The sequence below is a fragment of the Ictalurus furcatus genome, chromosome 3 (genome assembly GCF_023375685.1).
Source record: "Ictalurus furcatus strain D&B chromosome 3, Billie_1.0, whole genome shotgun sequence".
NCBI classification, from domain to species: domain Eukaryota; kingdom Metazoa; phylum Chordata; class Actinopteri; order Siluriformes; family Ictaluridae; genus Ictalurus; species Ictalurus furcatus.
In genome coordinates, this window is record NC_071257.1 from 4,898,246 (window position 1) to 4,918,230 (window position 19,985).

Consider the following 19,985-nt stretch of genomic DNA (forward strand, 5'->3'; position numbering starts at 1 on the left):
TGTAATTCACTTTTAAGAGACATTGTCTATAAGGAAGAGAGCATGACTCTGCTCTTTCCCTTATTCTCAATAAGTTCTCATTCTACATATTTTATTGCCCTTGTGTTTTATTTCAATTAAAAATCTTATTCAACATGGGACATTGTCAGATGACTTCTGAGGCATGTGGCCATGCACTGTTATGCTGAAAGGCGAGGTGATGGTGGTGAATGAATAGTACGACAATGTAGCTAAGGCTCTGATATGGACACAGAAAAAAATTCTGGATTTTTATAATCAAACTGCTACAGTGTATATAAACATTGCATACTAAGTGGAGACACATCACCCACCAAATTATTAAAGTTTTATTTCCTGGGTAAAACAATCTATATATTTGATGTCATGAAATATATATATATATATATATCATGATCTTACAAACCTTCTGATCTGAAGGTGTATGATTAACTGTTTGAAATCGGTGTTGTAGACAAAAATATAATTGTGCCAACATATTCTGTCTCTCTATATTTCTATTTTTCAGTAGAAAACTAACATTTTATTTACAAAATCATTTTTTTCAACCGATAACTTGGAGCGAAATATTTGGAAATGCAGCCAATAAGTGTCCAGCATAGGTGTGAACTCCTTTAATACTATTTAAAAAGCTTCTCAGGGAGATTCCTCAAGAAATCGGTTGAGAAAACGCCAAGAATAAATGATTGGAAATTCTAGGCAAAAAGGGTGTCTAGTTCGAAGATGCTAAAATACTAAATTATTTTGGATTTTTTTCAATCACAACATGATTCCCATAGTTCCATTTGTGTTATTCCAGAGTTTTGATGACTTTATTATTCTTCTAAAATGTGGAAAAATAAATAAATAAAGAATGAATGTGTCTTTATTTCTCAACCCGAGGAAAGCTGACACCATTTCGCTTAATATCATGTGATTGGATAGCGCACACCTCGCCCACTAAATGAGCTCTCTGTTTATATAACGTGTTTACCTGTTACAGTGTCTGCTTCCACTGTATATTCACAGCAGCAGCTGAACATACACTTAATATACACTTAATCTGACTCACATATCACAATGGACTGCCAGAACACTGATGAAGCTCATCTTTGATGCAACAAAAACAAAGTCTCAGAACAGAGCTACCACTATACTATAATATGTTTGTATGGCAACCATAATACTATGATTTATACTATGATAAGTAAAGGAGTGAGAGACTGGGGATATGAGGTGATTTTTAAGGACTCTGACTAGACTAGGGGCCCAATAGCAACCTACAGAAGAAAAACTGACCACTATTTGTCTGTAGCAGCATGATATCTTGACTCAGTTGTTGATTGTGCCCTGTTGTTTTCTTCCTCATTCTCTTACAGCTGTGCAAAGGAGTTAGTCATTGGGTGAGACATATTGAGACATACTGTTGTAACTGCTGATCGAGAGCATTCCAGTCTAGAGATGCTCTATTGGGGAGTAGTTAGGAAATAGGAGAACTGGGTGTTGTCTCTAATTTCCCAAAAAGTTCAACATAGCTAAGTTATATCATCAAGTACTTGCATCAGTTTGAGGATGACAAAAAACACAGTAACTTTGTGTAACTGTTGATCGAGAGCATTCCAGTCTAGAGATGTTCTATTGGGGAGTACTTAGGAAATAGATTCTATTTCCTAAGTCCTTCCTCAGAAGTCATCTGACAATGTCCCAGTTCTTCTATTTAATTAAAGAACTGGGACATTGTCAGATTACTTCTGAGGCATGTGGCCATGCAGTGTTATGCTGAAAGGTGAGGTGATGGCAGTGAATGAATAGTACAACGGTGTGACTAAGGCTCTGATATGGACATAGAAAAAAATTCCGGATTTTTTAATCAAAGTGCTACTGCTACAGTGTATATAAACATTACATACTAAGTGGAGACACATCACCCACCAAATTATTAAAGTTTTATTTCCTGGGTAAAAAAAATCTATACATTATTGCAAGTGTAAGCTACTTTGAAATCTTGTTTAATGTTTCTTTTGTTACGTTTCCGCTAACTTACTATTCATTTGTTTGTCTGCTCTGTATTCTTTATTACTTAAATCCAATATACTTATAATATAATTGTAATGGTTATGATCTTGTTTGAATAAAATTATATATATATATATATATATATATATATATATATATATATATATATATATACATACAAAAATATAATCGTGCAAACATATTCATTTCTTTCATTTACAAAAAAATATTTTTTTTTAACAGATAACTTGGAGCAAAATATTCCGAAAAGTAGCTCCTTTAATACTGTTTAAAAAGCTTCTCAGGTAAATTCCTCAAGAAATCGGTTGAGAAAATGACAAGAATACATTCTGGAAATTCTAAGCAATAAGTGCATCAACTTTGAAGATGCTAAAATATTAATTTGTTTTTTATTTATTTGGGATTTTTTTTTTATTATTCACAACACAATTCCCATAATCCCATTTGTGTTATTCCAGAGTTTTGATAATTATTATGATTCTAAAATGTGGGGGAAATCCACATTTTAGATTAAAAAAATGAAGAATGATACAATAAAGAATGATAGGGTCTCAACTTCTTGATTTCTCAACCTGAGGAAATCTGACGCCATTTCGCTTAGTGTCACGTGATTGGATGACGCACGCCCCGCCCACTAAATCGGCTCACTGTTTATATAACGGTGTTTACAGTGTTTATTTCCACTGTATAATCAGCGCAGCTGCTGTCCTCGAGAGCTCAGATCTAAACGCAAACATGTTTCTGAAGGTTGTAGCTCCACTTCTGGCGGTATTCCTGGCCCTAGCGAGTGCTGGACTTCTCGGAGGCCCGGTGGACGTGGACATAAACAGGGAAGATGTCCAGAATGCCCTGCAGTTCGCAGTCTCTGAGCATAACAAAGCGAGCAACGACGCGTTCGTCAGTCAGGTTTCAAGAGTGATCAAGGCACAGACTCAGGTACTGTAGGATACTGCACTAGTGACCAAGATCACGACAAAATATGGAGTGATCTTTCTTTGGGGTGATTAAACGTTTCACAGGCCTACACTCTGTAGACGGAGTCAACAAGTGGGCCTGCTATTGCAGATTGCGTAGTCTGCATTATTTTATGGTTTGCCTGCCTATCAATCTAGTTTAATTCCAGATGTTGTATGTATGTTTTACATATATTCTATTTTAATATAGTCATCAGTGCAAAATGACATCTGTCCCTGCAAAAAAAAAAAATAAATAAAATAAAAACTCATAGAATTTGTAATGGTTTTAATGGAAACTGTAATGGTCCCTGTGGGTTTCTTCTGGTAATTGGTTGCCTTCTGTTGATGGCATGTCATATCTACAGGATACCAGTAAGGACCAATAATGGTAATAGTTTTAATGGTTAGCTGATGGTTTGTAATGGTATTTGTAGTGGAAACCGTTAGAATGTCTGTGATGGTTTCTATGTTTTTGTTTTGCTTTTTCAGCAGGGGTGTCATTCATATAATGCATCAAGTTTTGACAATTAATACTAGTTGTAAGAACAATATTCCAGTATACCTGCCTTACACAATGGAAAATCGTTTCACTACACATTGTACTGTGTATGATTGTGTGTGTGTGACAATTAAAACTAATTTGAACGAATTTAAATGAACTAACAGACAGACAGAGATAGAGGGGAGGGGCGGGGCGGAGAGGGGAGGGGCGGGGCGGAGAGGGGAGGGGCGGGGCGGGGAGGGGGGGGGGCTAACATAATGCCTCTCTGCCTGGAACTTGGGAAATAATAATTCATTTGTTTTTCTCCAGGAAAGTTTTTTTTTTTTTTTGTCACTATAATGTCTCTAATCTACCCCTGTGCTATAGCTTACACAACAAACTGGGCTATAATGAATAATAGCCTCACAGTTCCAACTTCAGTTTAATGCCTAGAAAATGGTCAATAAACGTCAAGAAGGTTTTAACATAGCCACAAGAAACGTACACACATCACACAGCTTTAAAACATGATGCACGTAAAGACTTCTCCTGCATGAGTATTTCTAACGGTGTGGTTCTTGTTTATTTTACCCCACCCACTGACTACACTTATTTCATGTTGTCACATGTCACAGGTTGTTTCTGGTGTGAATTATATTTTCACTGTCGAGCTGGTCAGGACAGCCTGCAGAAAGGGTGGTGTTGAGAAGGTGTGTCCCACCCTTAAAAACCCAGATCCTGCAGTGGTAAGTTAGTATTATTATAATTCACCTGCACACACTCTCTCCTTTCATGTTGATCACTATTTATATTGCTGATGTTTACGCAAGTTAACTTTCATGTCTTCCCTATAGTCCCACGAGTGCCGATTGAAGGTGTGGAATCAGCCCTGGACAGGCACCATCAAACTTGTGGAGAATACCTGCCAGTAGAAATCAAATCACACAGCCCAGATTTGACTGGCCTTCACAGCAACTGCAATAACCTTTTCATTGCTTTAGAAATTAATTAACTTGCATGAACACGTTTAATCCATCAAGTTATTAGTTCGCATGCTGTTATTGTCTTGTTGTCAGCAAATTACTATGAGAATGCTTTGACTGTCACAAGCTAAAGCAATAACCTTCAAATATATGCAGTTTTTGTATAGTTTAAAAAGGTAATAGCAAAAAAAAAAAATGCAGATTTGTGCAACAGTATTCTTTAGTATTAAATGTATCAAAAATGTGTGCTGCATTTAAGTTTACATTAAAATGTAAAACTTACTCAGATGTGTAATGTTCCATCAGTGAAACTACAGGGTGTACTGGGACACACTGTAGAGCAGTGATCAGTTCAATTAAAATTTTTTTTTTTTTTTTGCATCGCACTTTTAACAGTGGACATTGTCCCAAAGCCGCTTTACAAAAAATATATAAATTCAGAACAGATTTTAAATGTATGAATTTGTCCCTAATGAGCAAGCCAGAGGCGGCGGTGGTGAGGAAAAAACTCCTGAGACGATATGAGGAAGTGTGAGAGGAACCAGGCTCGAAAGGGAACCCATCCTTATCTGGGTGACACCGGATAATACGATTATAAATAAATCCCTTCTATAAATGTGCTAATACTACATGGTCAAATAGTGCAGTTGTGTAACCGGTAAAAAAATACATTACAGTATTTTACATGAAGTCCGTATTGTTGAACCTCTCCACTGTTCACTGATGGAGGCTTGCGTGCAAAATTGTTTGTGGTAATTGCAGTCCTAAAGCTATTATAGCACTTGTAGTCCTGGCCATCATAGCATAACTGTTCATATGAATTGAGGTCCAAAGCCATCTTTATGGTTTTTAAGTGGTATCATCCTCAGTAATCTCAATGATCTTTAGCCTGCACCATGTGGGGCCATCCTCAGCAGCAGCATGTAACTTCCAATTGATAAGAACCCTCTTCCTTCCTGCAGGTTTAATCTCCAACCAAAAATCTAACAAATCTGTTTTAGTTGATCAAGAACTTCTTAAGGCAATGATTAGATGGTCAGGTGGGCACAATTATGGTTGGAGCTAAACCTTCAGGAAGGTAGATCTCCAGGAACAGGTTTGGTGACCACTGCCCTACAGATTTCTTGGTAGCAACTCCTTATCCAAGTTGAAGTCTTAACTATTCCATTCCAATTTAACCTGCTCAGATATGCCATACTTCCAGGTCTTTTGGTGCTATCTCAAAGTTAGCTAGCATCTGGAATAATGACTATGAAACTGTACTTACCAACTATGCTAATACAATAATGAAAACAAATTAAGTTGCTTAAATGAGCAAGTTGTTTCCCTTGTACAGTTTACAACTGTCTGGGGCCTGGATATTATATGTGGTGGGTGTGTCGGTTACAAGTGATAAATGAGCAAGTGATTTCCAAGAGAGGTGTTTCCACACAAAAATCCCAATTGTTTTGATTCTGCATTTGTGACCAGAAAAAAAAAAAAAAATATATATATCCAAGGACTGTCCAGAGATCCTAATTTTGCTGCTTGTAGTTCTTAGTTCTGTGTTTTCCTTATTCATATAGAGTTTATATAGTAAACAGTCCCGGAAATTCAGTGAGAACAAAACCACCTCAGCCAGTTCCTTTCCCTGGTGCGTCACAGATAAGAAAGAACACTGTTGTTGTAGCTACTTCCAATATCACCGCTGTGCAGCCATATAACTAACTTTGTGACTTTGTCAGAGCCCTATATTAGAAATAAATGTGTATTTATACTCTGTGAACTAAAATATATTATAGTCACAAAATGAAAGCACAAAAGAAGACAAGGTGGTGGATGAATACATGCTTTCTGAGTGTAAGTAAGTATGAACTCATGGTTGGAACAAGTGAAATTGTGATTCAAATTGGAATTTGGGGCAGTTACTTAATCCTTCCATGTGTCAGAACAATACAGTCCTGTAAATGTGGTGTTGCATGCTATTTTCAACATTGATATGAATATGTATGTAATACAAGATTTTTATACATCTATTTTATAGCCCTTCTCCAATAGGATGGTCAGACCTTAGGTTTTTAGTATTCTGTTAAAAAAATCTTTTGATGTTAAAAAATATCAAATAGATGAAGATGTGAATAAAAGGCGCACAATTGAGGTGACTAGGATTCCCACATTGAGGCAAACCTTACTACATAATCAAAGAAAATATTCTTACGTCTACTTGCGAATCCCTCTTCTGACACTCAAACTGTTAGAAAATCTTTTGATGATGTAGAAAATGTCAAATATGAAATTGATGATGAGAATAAAATAAAAGGCGCCGTCACACCACCACAGCTATATCCTGTTTCGAGGCCTCCGGGAGAGTTGCTATAAGACACACACAAGGTCAGATACAACATCATTACAACATCATTTACAATTTAATAGAAGGCCTGCCCCAGATTTGCTCAATACATCAAACCTTAAGATGGATGGGCTACAACAGCAGAAGACCACATCAAGTTCCACTCCGGTCAGCCAAGAACAGGAATCTAAGGCTACCTTTGGCACTAAACATTAGCTTTTTGTGCTATTCATGCCATTTCGTATTATAAAACAAATTGCAGCAAATTTGACATTTATTTCAGTAATCACTTGCATTCTTGCAATAATGACAGGAACGTTTTGTGTCCCAAAATCATTACGCAGTTTTACAAGCCTAATCGCAATCAAGCCAAGCAGCCCTGTAAGACAGATCTGCAGTGAAACCTAAACTGGTAAAGAGCCTGTAGGACAACTGGTTCTCCTCCTCAATGAAGCAGTACACTGGGTAGCCCTCTGAATGCAGTTTCTTTGCCAATATGGTGACCAGGGCTTTGGCGTAGCCTTTCCGTCTGTGCTCCGGCATTGTGTACAGCATTCCCATCGCACAGGAAGCATAGGTCAATATCCATGACACCGGCTGACCCTCTGAGTCCAGCACACAACACGAAGGGAAATTCATGATCATGTCCCTGACGTACCGTTCACTGAATTCACCCATGCCAAACTTCCATGTGCTATTCACCAGAGCAACGTGAGACTCGTTAAGTGAGGACACTTGTAAAGGAAACCTACCGAGTTAAGGAGAGTTGGATTCAATACCTAGTAAATGTTGTACTAAAAATATAATTTGTTTATTTATAAACAGTATCATTTTATTTAAACTGCTACAGTATATATGATAGTGCTGTGAAAAAGTATTTGCCCCATCCTGATTTCTTCTGCTTTTGTGTCTCTCATACTAAACAGATTTAGATCTTAATACGATATACAACATAAAACAAAGGCAACCTGAGTGAACACACAGTACATTTTTTATTGATTTAGTTTTTATTGAAGGAAAAAAAGGTTATCCTTTTCTCTACATATCATCCACATGAAAAACTAATTGCCCCCTTACACTTAAAATCTGGTTGTGCCACTTTTAGCAGCAATAACTGCAACCAAAAGCTTCAGATAACTGGAGATCAGTCTTTCACATACTTTTTCACAGCACCGTATGTATGGAAAGAGATTAAAAAATTAAGATGCGTCATTTTGACCTAAAGATAAGAATTATTAATCAGTTATTAAACGTTAACTGGAAGAAAACTTAATGAATCTTTTGCATTTGTGAAACCCAGAATGAACAGATTATAAATTGAGTTTAATGACTTGCAGGTTAAAATACTGACTAGTTTAAAGATTAACGGTAAACTGAGAAGACTAATGGTAGATCTGTTACCTTTCAGTTGTAAGGTTAGACGAATCTTGGAGTGTCATCATGAGGCACACGCACTTTTTTTATATCGGGCACCCCTCTTTTCAGAGCTACACTTTTTATCATCTCCGTATGGCACAGGTCAACACCTAAACAGATTTTTTTGTTTGCAGTGATTATTATATTGATTTATTAGACTGGAGGAGAACAATATTAGTTGCTCTAATTCACCACTCCTATGCCACATGCATGTGTGCATACATGTTGAGATCTTCCAACAAATTCATGAAGCAACTCATGATACAGATAAATACCACCATCATTAATTAATCAATTCCGCTTTCTACCTTATACCTGTGAACATGTTGGACTACATTTAACACCGTAAGGTATCTATTTGCAACTCATGAATACTGGTTAAGGGTTTTGGTCACACCCTTAAAAGAAACCCCGACTATGAAGACTTATACCTTGACACGGAATAATTACCCTCTCCTACTGAAATATGTTGTTAGAAACACGTGAAATATGTTCATCACTTTAAAAATCCTTAATATTTAATACATATTTTAACCATTACCTGACATGCGCAATGCACTCTGAGTCGATGATGTAAAATAATTGCGCTTGAGCACTCAAAAGAATTAGCTACTAGCCCTCACAGCAGGAAAAGAATGCGATACAGGGGATATCTGTAAATATAATCAAACCTGTAAGCATTTTGTTAGTGCGTTTTTTTTCTGTATATTCTCATAACGTAAAGCTCTTGTAAAATTAGCCTAAAACTCCTAGCCAAGGCATACCCAAAGTAAAATTAAAGCTGTTCTTCAACCATTTGGAGTGCAGGCATGGTTTTGGTCTCTTTTGAAAGGTGGACTAAATATTTTAACATAATTGGATTGTTTGGACCTTTGCCAGTGTAACAAGACTGTTTTTGTCTGGATGTTATGGATGAGTGGATTACTATGAGGCTTCATAAGATTCGTAAATGTTTGTTTGTATGTTGGTGTTCTGACAGAGACATTGATTGTAGCTGCTGTTGTGATTGTATCTCAAAGCGGTTTATATCAATCGAATCACAAGAATCTTAGCTTTCCAAAGATGAGTACCTTTGTATACACAGAAGCTGTGTAGATAGCATAGATTTGCTTATAACATGGAGACAGCGTGCTGGCGGGCCGTCGGAATTTTAACAGGATAAAGTATACGACGGAGAGATGGCTGATATTAGAATATGTTTCATCATAAAACGGATTTATATAGAGTATGTCAGTGTTAATCTAATAAGCCCAACAAGTCTTCAATAGTGTCTTAAGTTTACACAGAATGGCGCAAAACATAAAGATACATCAAGTGAGCAGCAGTTTTGTGGGTGGAAACACCATATTGATGAAAGCGGAAGATCTCAGCATGATTGAGCACAGGGTGTTACATGCCACCCCTGGTGATTGTCTGTGGTTCAAAGACCCACAGTTACTTAGAAAACTAGCATTTTGGGTGACCAAATATTTTAGGAAACCTTTGTAATGCAATAACAAGAAGTCAAATTAATACTTAGAGAGATGAACTGCTTCCAATCAATAACATCTGTCCTGTTCAGTATGCTCCTGAGAGATGGTTCATCCTTAGTAAAAACGCACAGGTCCTTGAATAGGTCAGCTTTCTGTATGTGAGAGAAACAGGTTAAATATTCAAAACTTAACCACAGCTACTTCTTGTTGATATTTTATACTAAAGTTATCTCATGCAATACCTCTTGCCGTTGTGGTCTGATGAGTAGCACATTAAAATCTGGCCACTGGTCCACCAGCACATCTATGGGATCAGCTTCTACTCGATTAATCATAAAAACATATCCATACACCTAGACACATAAACCCTTCCTCTTATAATGTATTCAATATAAAATATCTACATATGTATCTAATTTATGCTTGAAATGATGCATTATATCATAACTCTAACATTGACCTCTGCAAAACAGAAATGATTCATTAACCCTTATGATCTATTTTGGTATAAATTAACCACTCTAAATTTCTACTAAAGCTGAAACATGATTGTTAGTGTTAGCTGGGGTAAAGCCTCACAATCCTGACCTGTTCTAGCTGTTGTTCAGTTTTCTCTTATGGACATGAACACCAGCATATATTTCACTATATTGTGACTATTTTAGCTTCCAGATTGGACGTGCTTCATTCGAACCACTTTTCTCTTGATGTGTCAGTAAACACTCAATATAAATATCAGAGTGATTTACACACAAAGATTTCAGAAAGGCTTCAGAATACTAGAATCTGTTACGTTACCAGGTGGGAGGCAAGCGCGGGCCGAGCAGTGACAGAAAGGCGAGGGAAGCGTGAAGCGCAAAGCACACAGTCCGAAGCAAAAGAAAGAATCCAAGACGAGATCCGGGAACCGTAACTCGTAAACGAGGCTAGAGTCCTTAAACCACGAAAGTCCGAAGCATAGTAGGAAGCTTGGTAACTTACTCGCGTTTGGGGAAAACTGAGCGTTACTTCGCGCTGTGCTGTCATTAACAAGGTCTTAAATAACCTTGGGTGGCACGCAGGTGTTGGCACTCAGTATTCCGGCAAACTTGAACGCGGGCGTGGCTGGGATATGTAGTCCACGCCGGCTCGGTGGCCGCGAGTTCGCCGTGGTGTAACAGAGCCCCTACCCACCAAAGGGCTCACTCCGGGAACCGAACTCCTCCGAGGCCGTCCTCTCCTCCGCGGTGTCGATCTTTCTGGATGAGCCGCATGGAAGTTGTCGCGCAAGCTTGCATCCAGAATATCCCGGGATGGGATCCAACACTGATCCTCTGGGCCGTAACCCTCCCCATCCACCAGATACTCAAGTCCCCCTCTCCTGCCTCTGGAGTCTACGATCTCCCGGACGCGGTAAGCTGGGTGGCCCTCGATCTCTAACGGGTCCGGTTCCATTCTCTGGAATCACCGTGGCTAAGGGGCCCGATGTCACCGGCTTGAGGAGAGAGACATGGAATGAGGGGGCAATGTGGCTGTGTTTGGGGAGGTCTAGGGGTAAGTGACCTTGTTTACCCGTTTGAGGATCCGGAAAGGCCCGGCATACTTAGGTCCTAGTTTGCTGCCCGAGAGAGGTGCCTTGAGGTTCCTTGTTGAAAGCCACACCCTGTCCCCGGGCTGATAATCGGGGTGAGTCCTGTGGCTTCTGTCCTCCTTTCGTTTGGCGGTGCGGGAGGCCCGTACCAGCTGTTGATGGGAGCGTTCCCAGACCTGCTCGCTGCGGCGAAACCACTCGTCCACTGCCGGGGAGTCAGTGGTGGCGGCGTTCCAGGGGAATAGTGGCGGCTGATAACCCAAGACGCACTGGAACGGGGTTAGCTGGGTGGCGGAATGTCGCAGCGAGTTCTGGGCGTACTCTGCCCACGGGAGGAAGTGACTCCAGTCCTCTGGGCTGGTGGCGCAGAAGGTTCGGAGGAACCAGAGGATCTCCTGATTGGCCCTCATTGCCTGTCCGTTGGCTTGCGGGTGGTAGCCGGAGGTGAGGTTAACGGAGACCCCCAGCTTCTCCATGAAGCTGGCCTAGACACGAGACGTGAACTGGGGGCCCCTGTCGCTCCCAATTTCTTCTGGGATGCCGAAGTAGCGGAACACATGCTGGAACAACAGGTCGGCCGTGGCGAAGGCAGAGGGAAGGGCCGGCAGTGGAATCAGGCGCAGGGACTTAGAAAATCAGTCCACGACCACTAGTATAGCCGTGCTGCCTTGTGATTCCGGCAGGTCCGTTAGAAAGTCCAGGGCCAGATGGGACCATGGACGTGCGGGTATGGGAAGTGGTACCAATTTCTCGATGGGTAAAGCACGGGGAGTCTTTGAGCGGGCACAGGTGGAGCAGGAGGACACGATACGCTGTACCTCCCTGGGCATGTGGGGCCACCAATATTTTTCGTCTAGCAGTTTGTAAGTGCGTTGGGCCCCGGGGTGTCACGTCGTTCACGTCGTGTGAGCCCAGGTGACAAGCTCCATGCGGTAATGTTCTGGCACGAATTGCTTCCCTGGGGGACAGGCTGCTGGGATTCATGACCTGGGGAGGCGAGCTAGGGCTTGGTCCAGGGCCCACTCGATGGCACCCACAATGTAGGAGGGGGGTACGATATACTTCTCCTGATCTGCCAGGCCCTCGGGAGAGTGGATGCGGGACAGAGCATCAGCCTTCGTGTTCTTGGTCCCTGGCCTGTATGACAAGGTGAATTGGAACCGGGAGAAGAACAAAGACTAGCGTGCTTGGCGGGGTGTGAGCCGCTTAGCCGTCCTCAGGTACTTGAGGTTCTTGTGATCAGTGTAGATCATGAATGGGTGGTCGGCACCCTCCAACTAGTGTCTCCACTCCTCGAGGGCCAATTTGACGGCCAGGAGCTCCCGGTTCCCCACATCATAATTACGCTCCGCTCGAGACAGTTTTCTCAAGAAGAAGGCCACGGGATGCAGCTTGGGTCTATCCCCGAACCTCTGAGACAGGATGGCCCCCCACTCCCGTCTCAAACGCGGCAACCTCCACGACGAACGGTCTGAAGGGGTCCGGGTGTCGGAGGACGGGGGCAGTGGTAAACGCCCGCTTAAGCCTCTCCAGGGCCCCCTGGGTATGAGAGGTCCAGGCGAGGCGCCGAGGTTTCCCCTTTAGGAGGGACGTCAGGGATTGTGGTATCTTGCTAAAATCTCGGATGAACCGCCGATAAAAGTTCGCAAAGCCCAGGAAGCGTTGCAGCTCCTTAACGGTTCGGGGCATGGGCCACTCCACCACTGCCCTCACCTTGCTTTGGTCCATAGCGACCCCCTCCGGACTGATGACATACCCCAAAAACGTGATGGTGCGTTGGTGAAATTTGCACTTCTCGGCCTTCACTACAGCTGGTGTTCCATCAAGCAGAACAGCACCTCTCGGACCTGCTTGAAGTGTTCCTTCAGGGACGTTGAGTAGATCAGTATGTCGTCAATGTACGCGACGACGCACTGCCCCAATAGATCCCTCAGGACATCGTTGATCAGATTTTGGAACACTGAGGTAGCGTTAGCGAGTCCATACGGCATGACCAAATATTCATAGTGCCTGGAAGTGGTGCTAAAGGCCGTTTTCCACTCGTCGCCCTGCCTGATGCGGATCAGATTGTACGCGCTGCGTAAGTCCAGCTTCATGAAGAAGGACGCGGACCTCAGCTGTTCAAGGGCTGCGGGCACTAGTGGCAGGGGGTAACGGTACTTAACGGTCACCTGATTGAGACCCCTATAGTCGATGCACGGTCCCAGACCCCCTCCCCTCTTCTCCACGAAGAAGAACCCAGCGGACGCGGGTGATGTTGACGGCCGAATGTACCCCTGTTGGAGTGCCTCTTGAATGTATGCGTTCATGGCCCGCTGTTCTGCTTGGGATAGCGGGTACACTCGACCCCATGGCGGGCTGGCTCCGGGGAGGAGGTCTATGGTGCAATCATAGGCCCTGTGTGGAGGTAGGCCACTTGCTCGTTCCTTACTGAATACCTAACGGAGGTCATGATACTCTGATGGCACGGTGACAGGGACAGGGGACAGGGGGCTGTCCCAAGGGATATGTAGTCCACGCCGACTCGGTGGCCGCGAGTTCGCCGTGGTGTAACAGAATCAGTATTATTTTGTTTCGGATGGACAAAGAAATCACTGTCGCTTAGTTTTTGGCATTCATTCTTTTCTCTTCTTTAGGTTCAAAGTCTGTGTGTAACCTGACAGAGTCAGATCAGTTGTTCTATAGTTATATAACAGTAGAGTTCTAGTTAAGGAGTCACAAAAGCCAATATACATTAGTTATTGATAAACTTTAGATTTAAGATTTGATTTTTACATTATCCAGCAAACGTTTTCCAATGAGCAATTGTTTAAGCCACCTGCCATAAATATATGGCTGATGCATCTGTAATGACAATTTAAAAAAAAAAAAAAAAACCACACACATTTCACTCCTTAATGAGTTCCCAAAACACTGATTTTCACCTGCCACTAACAAACATACCCTGCATTTATAGCACATTAACTGTGTAGTTTACAGACCTGTTGTGACTGGGGAAAGTAATGTCTGAGCGCTTCCTCAGCTTTCTTCAGCTCTTCTTTATTCAGCACCTTCATGGCTTTATAAAAATAATTCTAAAAAGTGCTGCACCAAATCCAGTCACAAACAAAACCAATTCAAATGAAGATCCACACATTCAACACTTGTAAGCTCTGGCAGTAACTGAGTAAGATATTATTAAAGCCTAACCATCAGTGCTTTGACATGTCGGAAATGCAGGCTACTTTTGGCGCAGCTTATTTAATATCATTCAGCATTTCCAAAGTCCTGCCCACATTTTTTTTACACTTACTCAGCTTATTTTGCAGTAGATTTATGGGAATTTTGCACGCCACAGATTGTTTACTAGCGTAATGCACATGTGGTCACACCTTTTTTGCATCCAGAGACCGCTTTACAAAAATGTGTACAAAAATAATTTGGCTATGTAGCCTGCTGGAGCTATAGCGCTTTTTCTTCCGGCACTTTCCACTGTCATTAGGTTCAAGTTCATATTACTTACATGCAGGAATGTCAATAGAGATTTATGAAGGGGGGGGAGGGGGGGGGGAGGGGGGGGGGCTGCTAAGCCTCAATCTCAGGGGGTCTGGGCATACTCCCCTCAAAATTTTAATTAAAATTTGAAGCCACCAAAACATCTTACTAATCATGTACATTTTAGAGTAAGAATGGGTGTAAAATCTATCGAAACGAGGCTATTTTTGGTCAAGGTATACCTGTCTCATAATTTGTGTTAGAGACTGATCTAATATGACTTACTTAAATTAAATAAAAATAAAGAAATTAAAGTCCACTTTGTCCCCATTCATCCAACACCAACAGGGACATGCAGAGAGTTCCTCTGAGGGAGGGACCCAAACGTGTGTGTATATATGTGTGTATATATATATATATATATATATATATATATATATATATATATATATATATATATATATATATATTTAAAAAGAGCTAATTTTACTACTTTAACTACTTTACGAACTTTATATAGGAGAATGACACTACTAATATAACCTAAACAATATTTAATTTTTACATTCATAGAAATAATTAAAATAATGTGGCAACTTTTAATGGAGAGATGAATCCAAAGAATCTTTAAAAGAAAATTTAAACATTATGAAAAAAAAAACCATACAATATTACCATCCACAACTGTAGTGACACACCCACTGTATGTCACTTATTGTAAAGTCAGTAAAATATTTACTTTTTAAATTTACATTTTGCAGCAGCACTCTGATTTCCATAAAACTGCAGCACTGATAACTGAATTGGCTTTTTAGTCTCAAAGCTTGTCATTTTTGCCTTCTGAATTTCATTTAAAAAAGATAAATTGGGACTTTAATGATCTTATATCACAATTTTCAGATCACTAAGGCTACAGGACGAAATTTACCATATTAACGGCAAGCCACTATACCATATCCATATTTGCGATATTGAAAAATGGGTCCATTATTATTTTTCGCTGCGACTCTGCAGATCATGCTCAATGGAGCAGATGCTTTCAGTTTATTGCATCTGTTGGACTAAATGGTTTTTATTTCTATTTAAATAAATAAATAAATAAATAAATAAATAAATAAATAAACACGACAGTGGGGGTGGTGCCGCAGGGGGAGGGGCAAGGGAAATCTGTGTATGGCTGAACAGAAAACCGAGTAACACCGACTATCACTCTCTGTAAATACATGATTCCTTTTTTTTTTTTTCCTTCAGTCTCATTTTAGCTCACCTTATTTCAGCCATGTTGATAAGGAAGCTGTCCCTTTCGCTGCCTACTTCTTCAGTTTTTCTTTAATTTTCTGTCCTCTCTGTCTGTTTGGCATCGTGTCTTTACTGACTATTTAACATACATATAATATAACAAGGTTACTTGCATGTCTGGAAATGTAGTCTAATGAACTTGAGTATCTAGTACTTACCAACACATTCCCTCTCAATCAGTTTGAAAACTACCGCCGATAAGCATATACAATGCTGCTAATATTACGAACAGGTTAGCAGAAGAGCTAGTGGTTTCAGCATACCTGTTGAAGCGAGACGCGTAGTGATTGCGTCATAACAACGAGACTAACTGACTATTTGCAGACTCGAGTCGGACAAATAAATCAGAAACATTCTCAGACTTTCCTTGGGATTAATTTGTTAATGATCTGGGAGTATTTCCCTTTAAGACCAGGTGGGGCGCGTGAGCGCGTCATTCTGCGCTCGCGCTGCCTGTGTGTGAGTCAGCAGCAGGTGTGCGAGTGAGCAGCGGAACTGATACCGTGATAATGCTCAGCATCATTAATAAAAATAAATAAATAATAATAAAAAAAACTTAAACGGTTTAAACAGTAAACTGTGTCATGTGTGGATCACTCCCCCAGGTCCTAGTGCCCGCCCAGATACAGGTTTAAGATGCGATGGAATCGAACTTGGGGACTTGATGGGGGAAAATAAATAAATAAAAAAGAAAATATATTGGCTGATATATTGATTTACTTGGGGGGGGGGATTATTTAATTTATTTATTTATTTGGGGTGGGCTAAAGATGGCCCTATTAAATTAGTCCCTCATTTCAAAGGCTTGTCCACCATCATTTTTGTATATTAGCACATCTTGCTAATCTAATTGGTTTATGTTCACAAGGTGACACGTGATATGATTCCTTACCCAACAACATTTACAGCAAGGGCACAATCAGCCAATTAAAATGGTCAGATCCTTTTCAAAGTAAAACCTATTGCTCCTCATGATACAGGGCAACCCTATGGAACAACCCCTCCGCTGAAGCCGTAAAATCCTCTACATCCGCACACAACAACTGAGTAATGTACTAATGCGCTAGGTTTTAAAAACCTGTTACTAATCTGTTCACATGATTCGCTAATCATTGTCCCTTATGTTGCTTAGCAACCAAAGCTTACTGTTAACAGAATATATTGCATGACGGGAGAATTGTTAATTGTGAACTTTTTTAATAATAATAATAAATTTGATTATTTAAACTTAATTTATAAATATAGATGAGCCATCCGGCGCAAATAAACAGCTCCTGAACCAAATAATTAAATTAAATGAATAAAATTGCATCTGATGGATTTTATTGACGGTATGAGATGATATAACTTCTAAAAAGGGCAAAACGCATTTGTAAACCATCTGGCAGTATAGTTCATCTATCCAAGGTCACCCATATACATAACTGTATATAACAATAAAAGTGTTATTTGCTACTTTTTGTTATAATAGTCTACTTACTATACCTCTTTGTAATACTGATACTGCTTATATAACTGCAAAAAAACCAAACTTTTTTTCATACTGTTAAAATATTACACGCAGTCCGATCAGAGGAGTTTGATCGTACAGACACACCAAAGATGAAAGTAATGAATATGAAAGCTCTCTCACTCATTTTCAGTAATCGCTTTATCCTGGTCAGGGTCTATGTAGATCTGTATGTAACCTATCCTGGGAACACATCCCCGATGGGACGCCAGTGCATCACAGGGCAACATGCACACACATTTATACACCAACTCACAATATATTTTAGCTAGTCCACATACTAGCATGTTTTTGGGAGGTTGGAGGAAACTAGAGAATCCGGAGATAACCCACACGTACAAGGGAAGAACATGTCAAACTCCATACTGACAATAATCCGAGCTCAGGATCAAATCGGGTACCCTGGAGCTGTGAGGCAGTGACACTACCTACAGAGATAGTATGGAATTTGAATAAGAAAACTGTCAGGGGAATTTGCATCAAATGTTTTTATGATCAGGTGTAACCATACTTAACCTTAAGTTCCAATGTTCTTACATCCTTAATATTGGTACACATAATAAACATTTTGATAGATTTATTATGTAAAACAATGTGAAGCACTCAATGGCTTATGTACTAGTATCTACTTATATATAAGATTGTAAAATATAAAGCATGAAAAGATCTCATAATTATAGCGTTTGTTGTTTTTTTTTAAAACTTCTAAAAATTGAAATACACCTACAGTAAGTCAGTAATGAGGCATAGAGAGGATAGAACATAGCTGCATTGCAGAAACCATACAGACGTTCCAGACAGGGCTAGGTGCACCAGGAAAACATGCAATTATGAACAGATCTGACTAGGGATATAATGATACCAAAAATCTAGTAGACGGTACCGATACCAAAGTTGATACCATGGTGTGGTTTAAAAATTATTTTATTTTTTTTAATTAAAAAGAAAATGGAAAAACTCCTGGAGGACATTCTCCTCTGGCTGAGAGAGAGAGAGAGAGGTATTTTAGTTATCAATCATTGTCTGACAATGACTAATAGAACAGTGCTAAATGCTAATAACAAGTGCTAAGGTGCACTCCTAAACGCGCGCATACACACACCTCTTGTACTCTGAATGCATTAGTTTAAATTCACTGACATGGTGGCAGGATAAAAAGATTTATTAAAAGCATGAACATGTGAATAATTATTAGTGACATTAGGCTACGTTTAGCTGACAGGACACGAGCTGAATGGCGATGCATGGTGGCCCATTAGGAGGTAGTTTATAACATTGCAATGTGTTAGCGTTGTTAACAAATAACTGTCTATCGCTAACATTACATGGAGCATAACGTTAGCTGGTTTCACGGCCACAATGTCAGCTGCCTCAAACAAATATAATATAGGACTGTCTTTCAGGTGCTTCGCCAAATTTCAGGTGTTTCCTCGCTTTGTTTGAAATGAATGATAGAATCGGTTACACACCGGAAACTGATACTAGCTTTCCTCTCTTTTCCTCTCAACGAGTCAGGGCGGAGCTAAACTGGTTAAGCTAAGCTAATTTTCTGTAGTTTTTCCCATGTGCTTGTAAGCATTCTTCTTCTTCTTCACCACTTGTAGACCGACTAAAACACTTACGCATATTTGCTGCCCAGGTAAAGCTAATGGAATGGTGAGGGAAGCATTTGTATAAAACTGAATAAAAACTAAATAAACTAACATGATTAATTAAAGTTAATCCAAGCAGTCCTGTAAGACGGATCCGTAGTGAAACCTAAACTGGTAAAGAGCCTGTAGGACAACTGGTTCTCCTCCTCAATGAAGCAGTACACTGGATAGCCCTCTGAATGCAGTTTCTTTGCCATTATGGTGACCAGGGCTTTGGCGTAGCCTTTCCGTCTGTACTCCGGCATTGTGTACAGCATTCCCATCGCACAGGAAGCATAGGTCAATATCCATGACACCGGCCGACCCTCTGAGTCCAGTACACAACACGAAGGGAAATTCATGATCATGTCCCTGATGTACCGTACACTAAATTCACCCATGCCAAACTTCCATGTGCTATTGACCAGAGCAACGTGAGACTCGTTAAGTGAGGACACTTGTACGGGAAACCTGTGGTAGATCAAGAGGTGGGTTTATCTTGATATTTGGTAACATTTGTACTATTTACTAGGTTCCGTTTCTTTTGAAATAGAAATACAACAGTAAAAATATTTTTTAAATCTCTTCAGTATATATAGTATATATTCCATTATTCGCAAGATAAAGAGGATATAGGAAAAGAATAAGTACAAAATAAAATTAAAAACGGTAAATCAGTTACCTTTCAGTTGTAAGATTAGATGGATTTTGCAGTTTCATCATGTAGCACACATGATCTTTGCTCAGTGGCACGCTTCTGCTCACTGCTACAAACTTTAGCATCTCCTCGTGGCACAGATCAACACCTGAACAGATGTTTTATAAGTTTC

At 40.2% G+C, this 19,985-nt stretch overlaps 1 protein-coding gene and 1 pseudogene across 1 annotated transcript; one reads left to right on the plus strand and one right to left on the minus strand.

The window, feature by feature from the left end:
* The first annotated feature begins 2,665 nt into the window (after positions 1-2,665).
* Positions 2,666-4,736, plus strand: LOC128605229 (cystatin). Its single transcript, XM_053620456.1, has 3 exons — positions 2,666-2,970; positions 4,107-4,217; positions 4,326-4,736. The coding sequence occupies exons 1-3, from the start codon at positions 2,770-2,772 to the stop codon at positions 4,401-4,403; spliced, it is 390 nt and encodes a 129-aa protein (XP_053476431.1). The 5' UTR covers positions 2,666-2,769; the 3' UTR covers positions 4,404-4,736.
* Positions 4,737-6,489: 1,753 nt separating this feature from the next.
* On the minus strand, positions 6,490-14,718 carry LOC128605233 (glycine N-acyltransferase-like; annotated as a pseudogene).
* Positions 14,719-19,985: the final 5,267 nt, after the last annotated feature.

What these genes read in the sequence shown, in the direction of transcription:
- LOC128605229 (XM_053620456.1), top strand. Translation starts at nt 2,770, where the DNA reads ATGTTTCTGAAGGTTGTAGCTCCACTTCTGGCGGTATTCCTGGCCCTA. An exon ending in TGATCAAGGCACAGACTCAG is followed by an intron (nt 2,971 to 4,106) that starts GTACTGTAGGAT and finishes CACATGTCACAG; the next exon opens with GTTGTTTCTGGTGTGAATTA. An exon ending in AAAACCCAGATCCTGCAGTG is followed by an intron (nt 4,218 to 4,325) that starts GTAAGTTAGTAT and finishes TCTTCCCTATAG; the next exon opens with TCCCACGAGTGCCGATTGAA.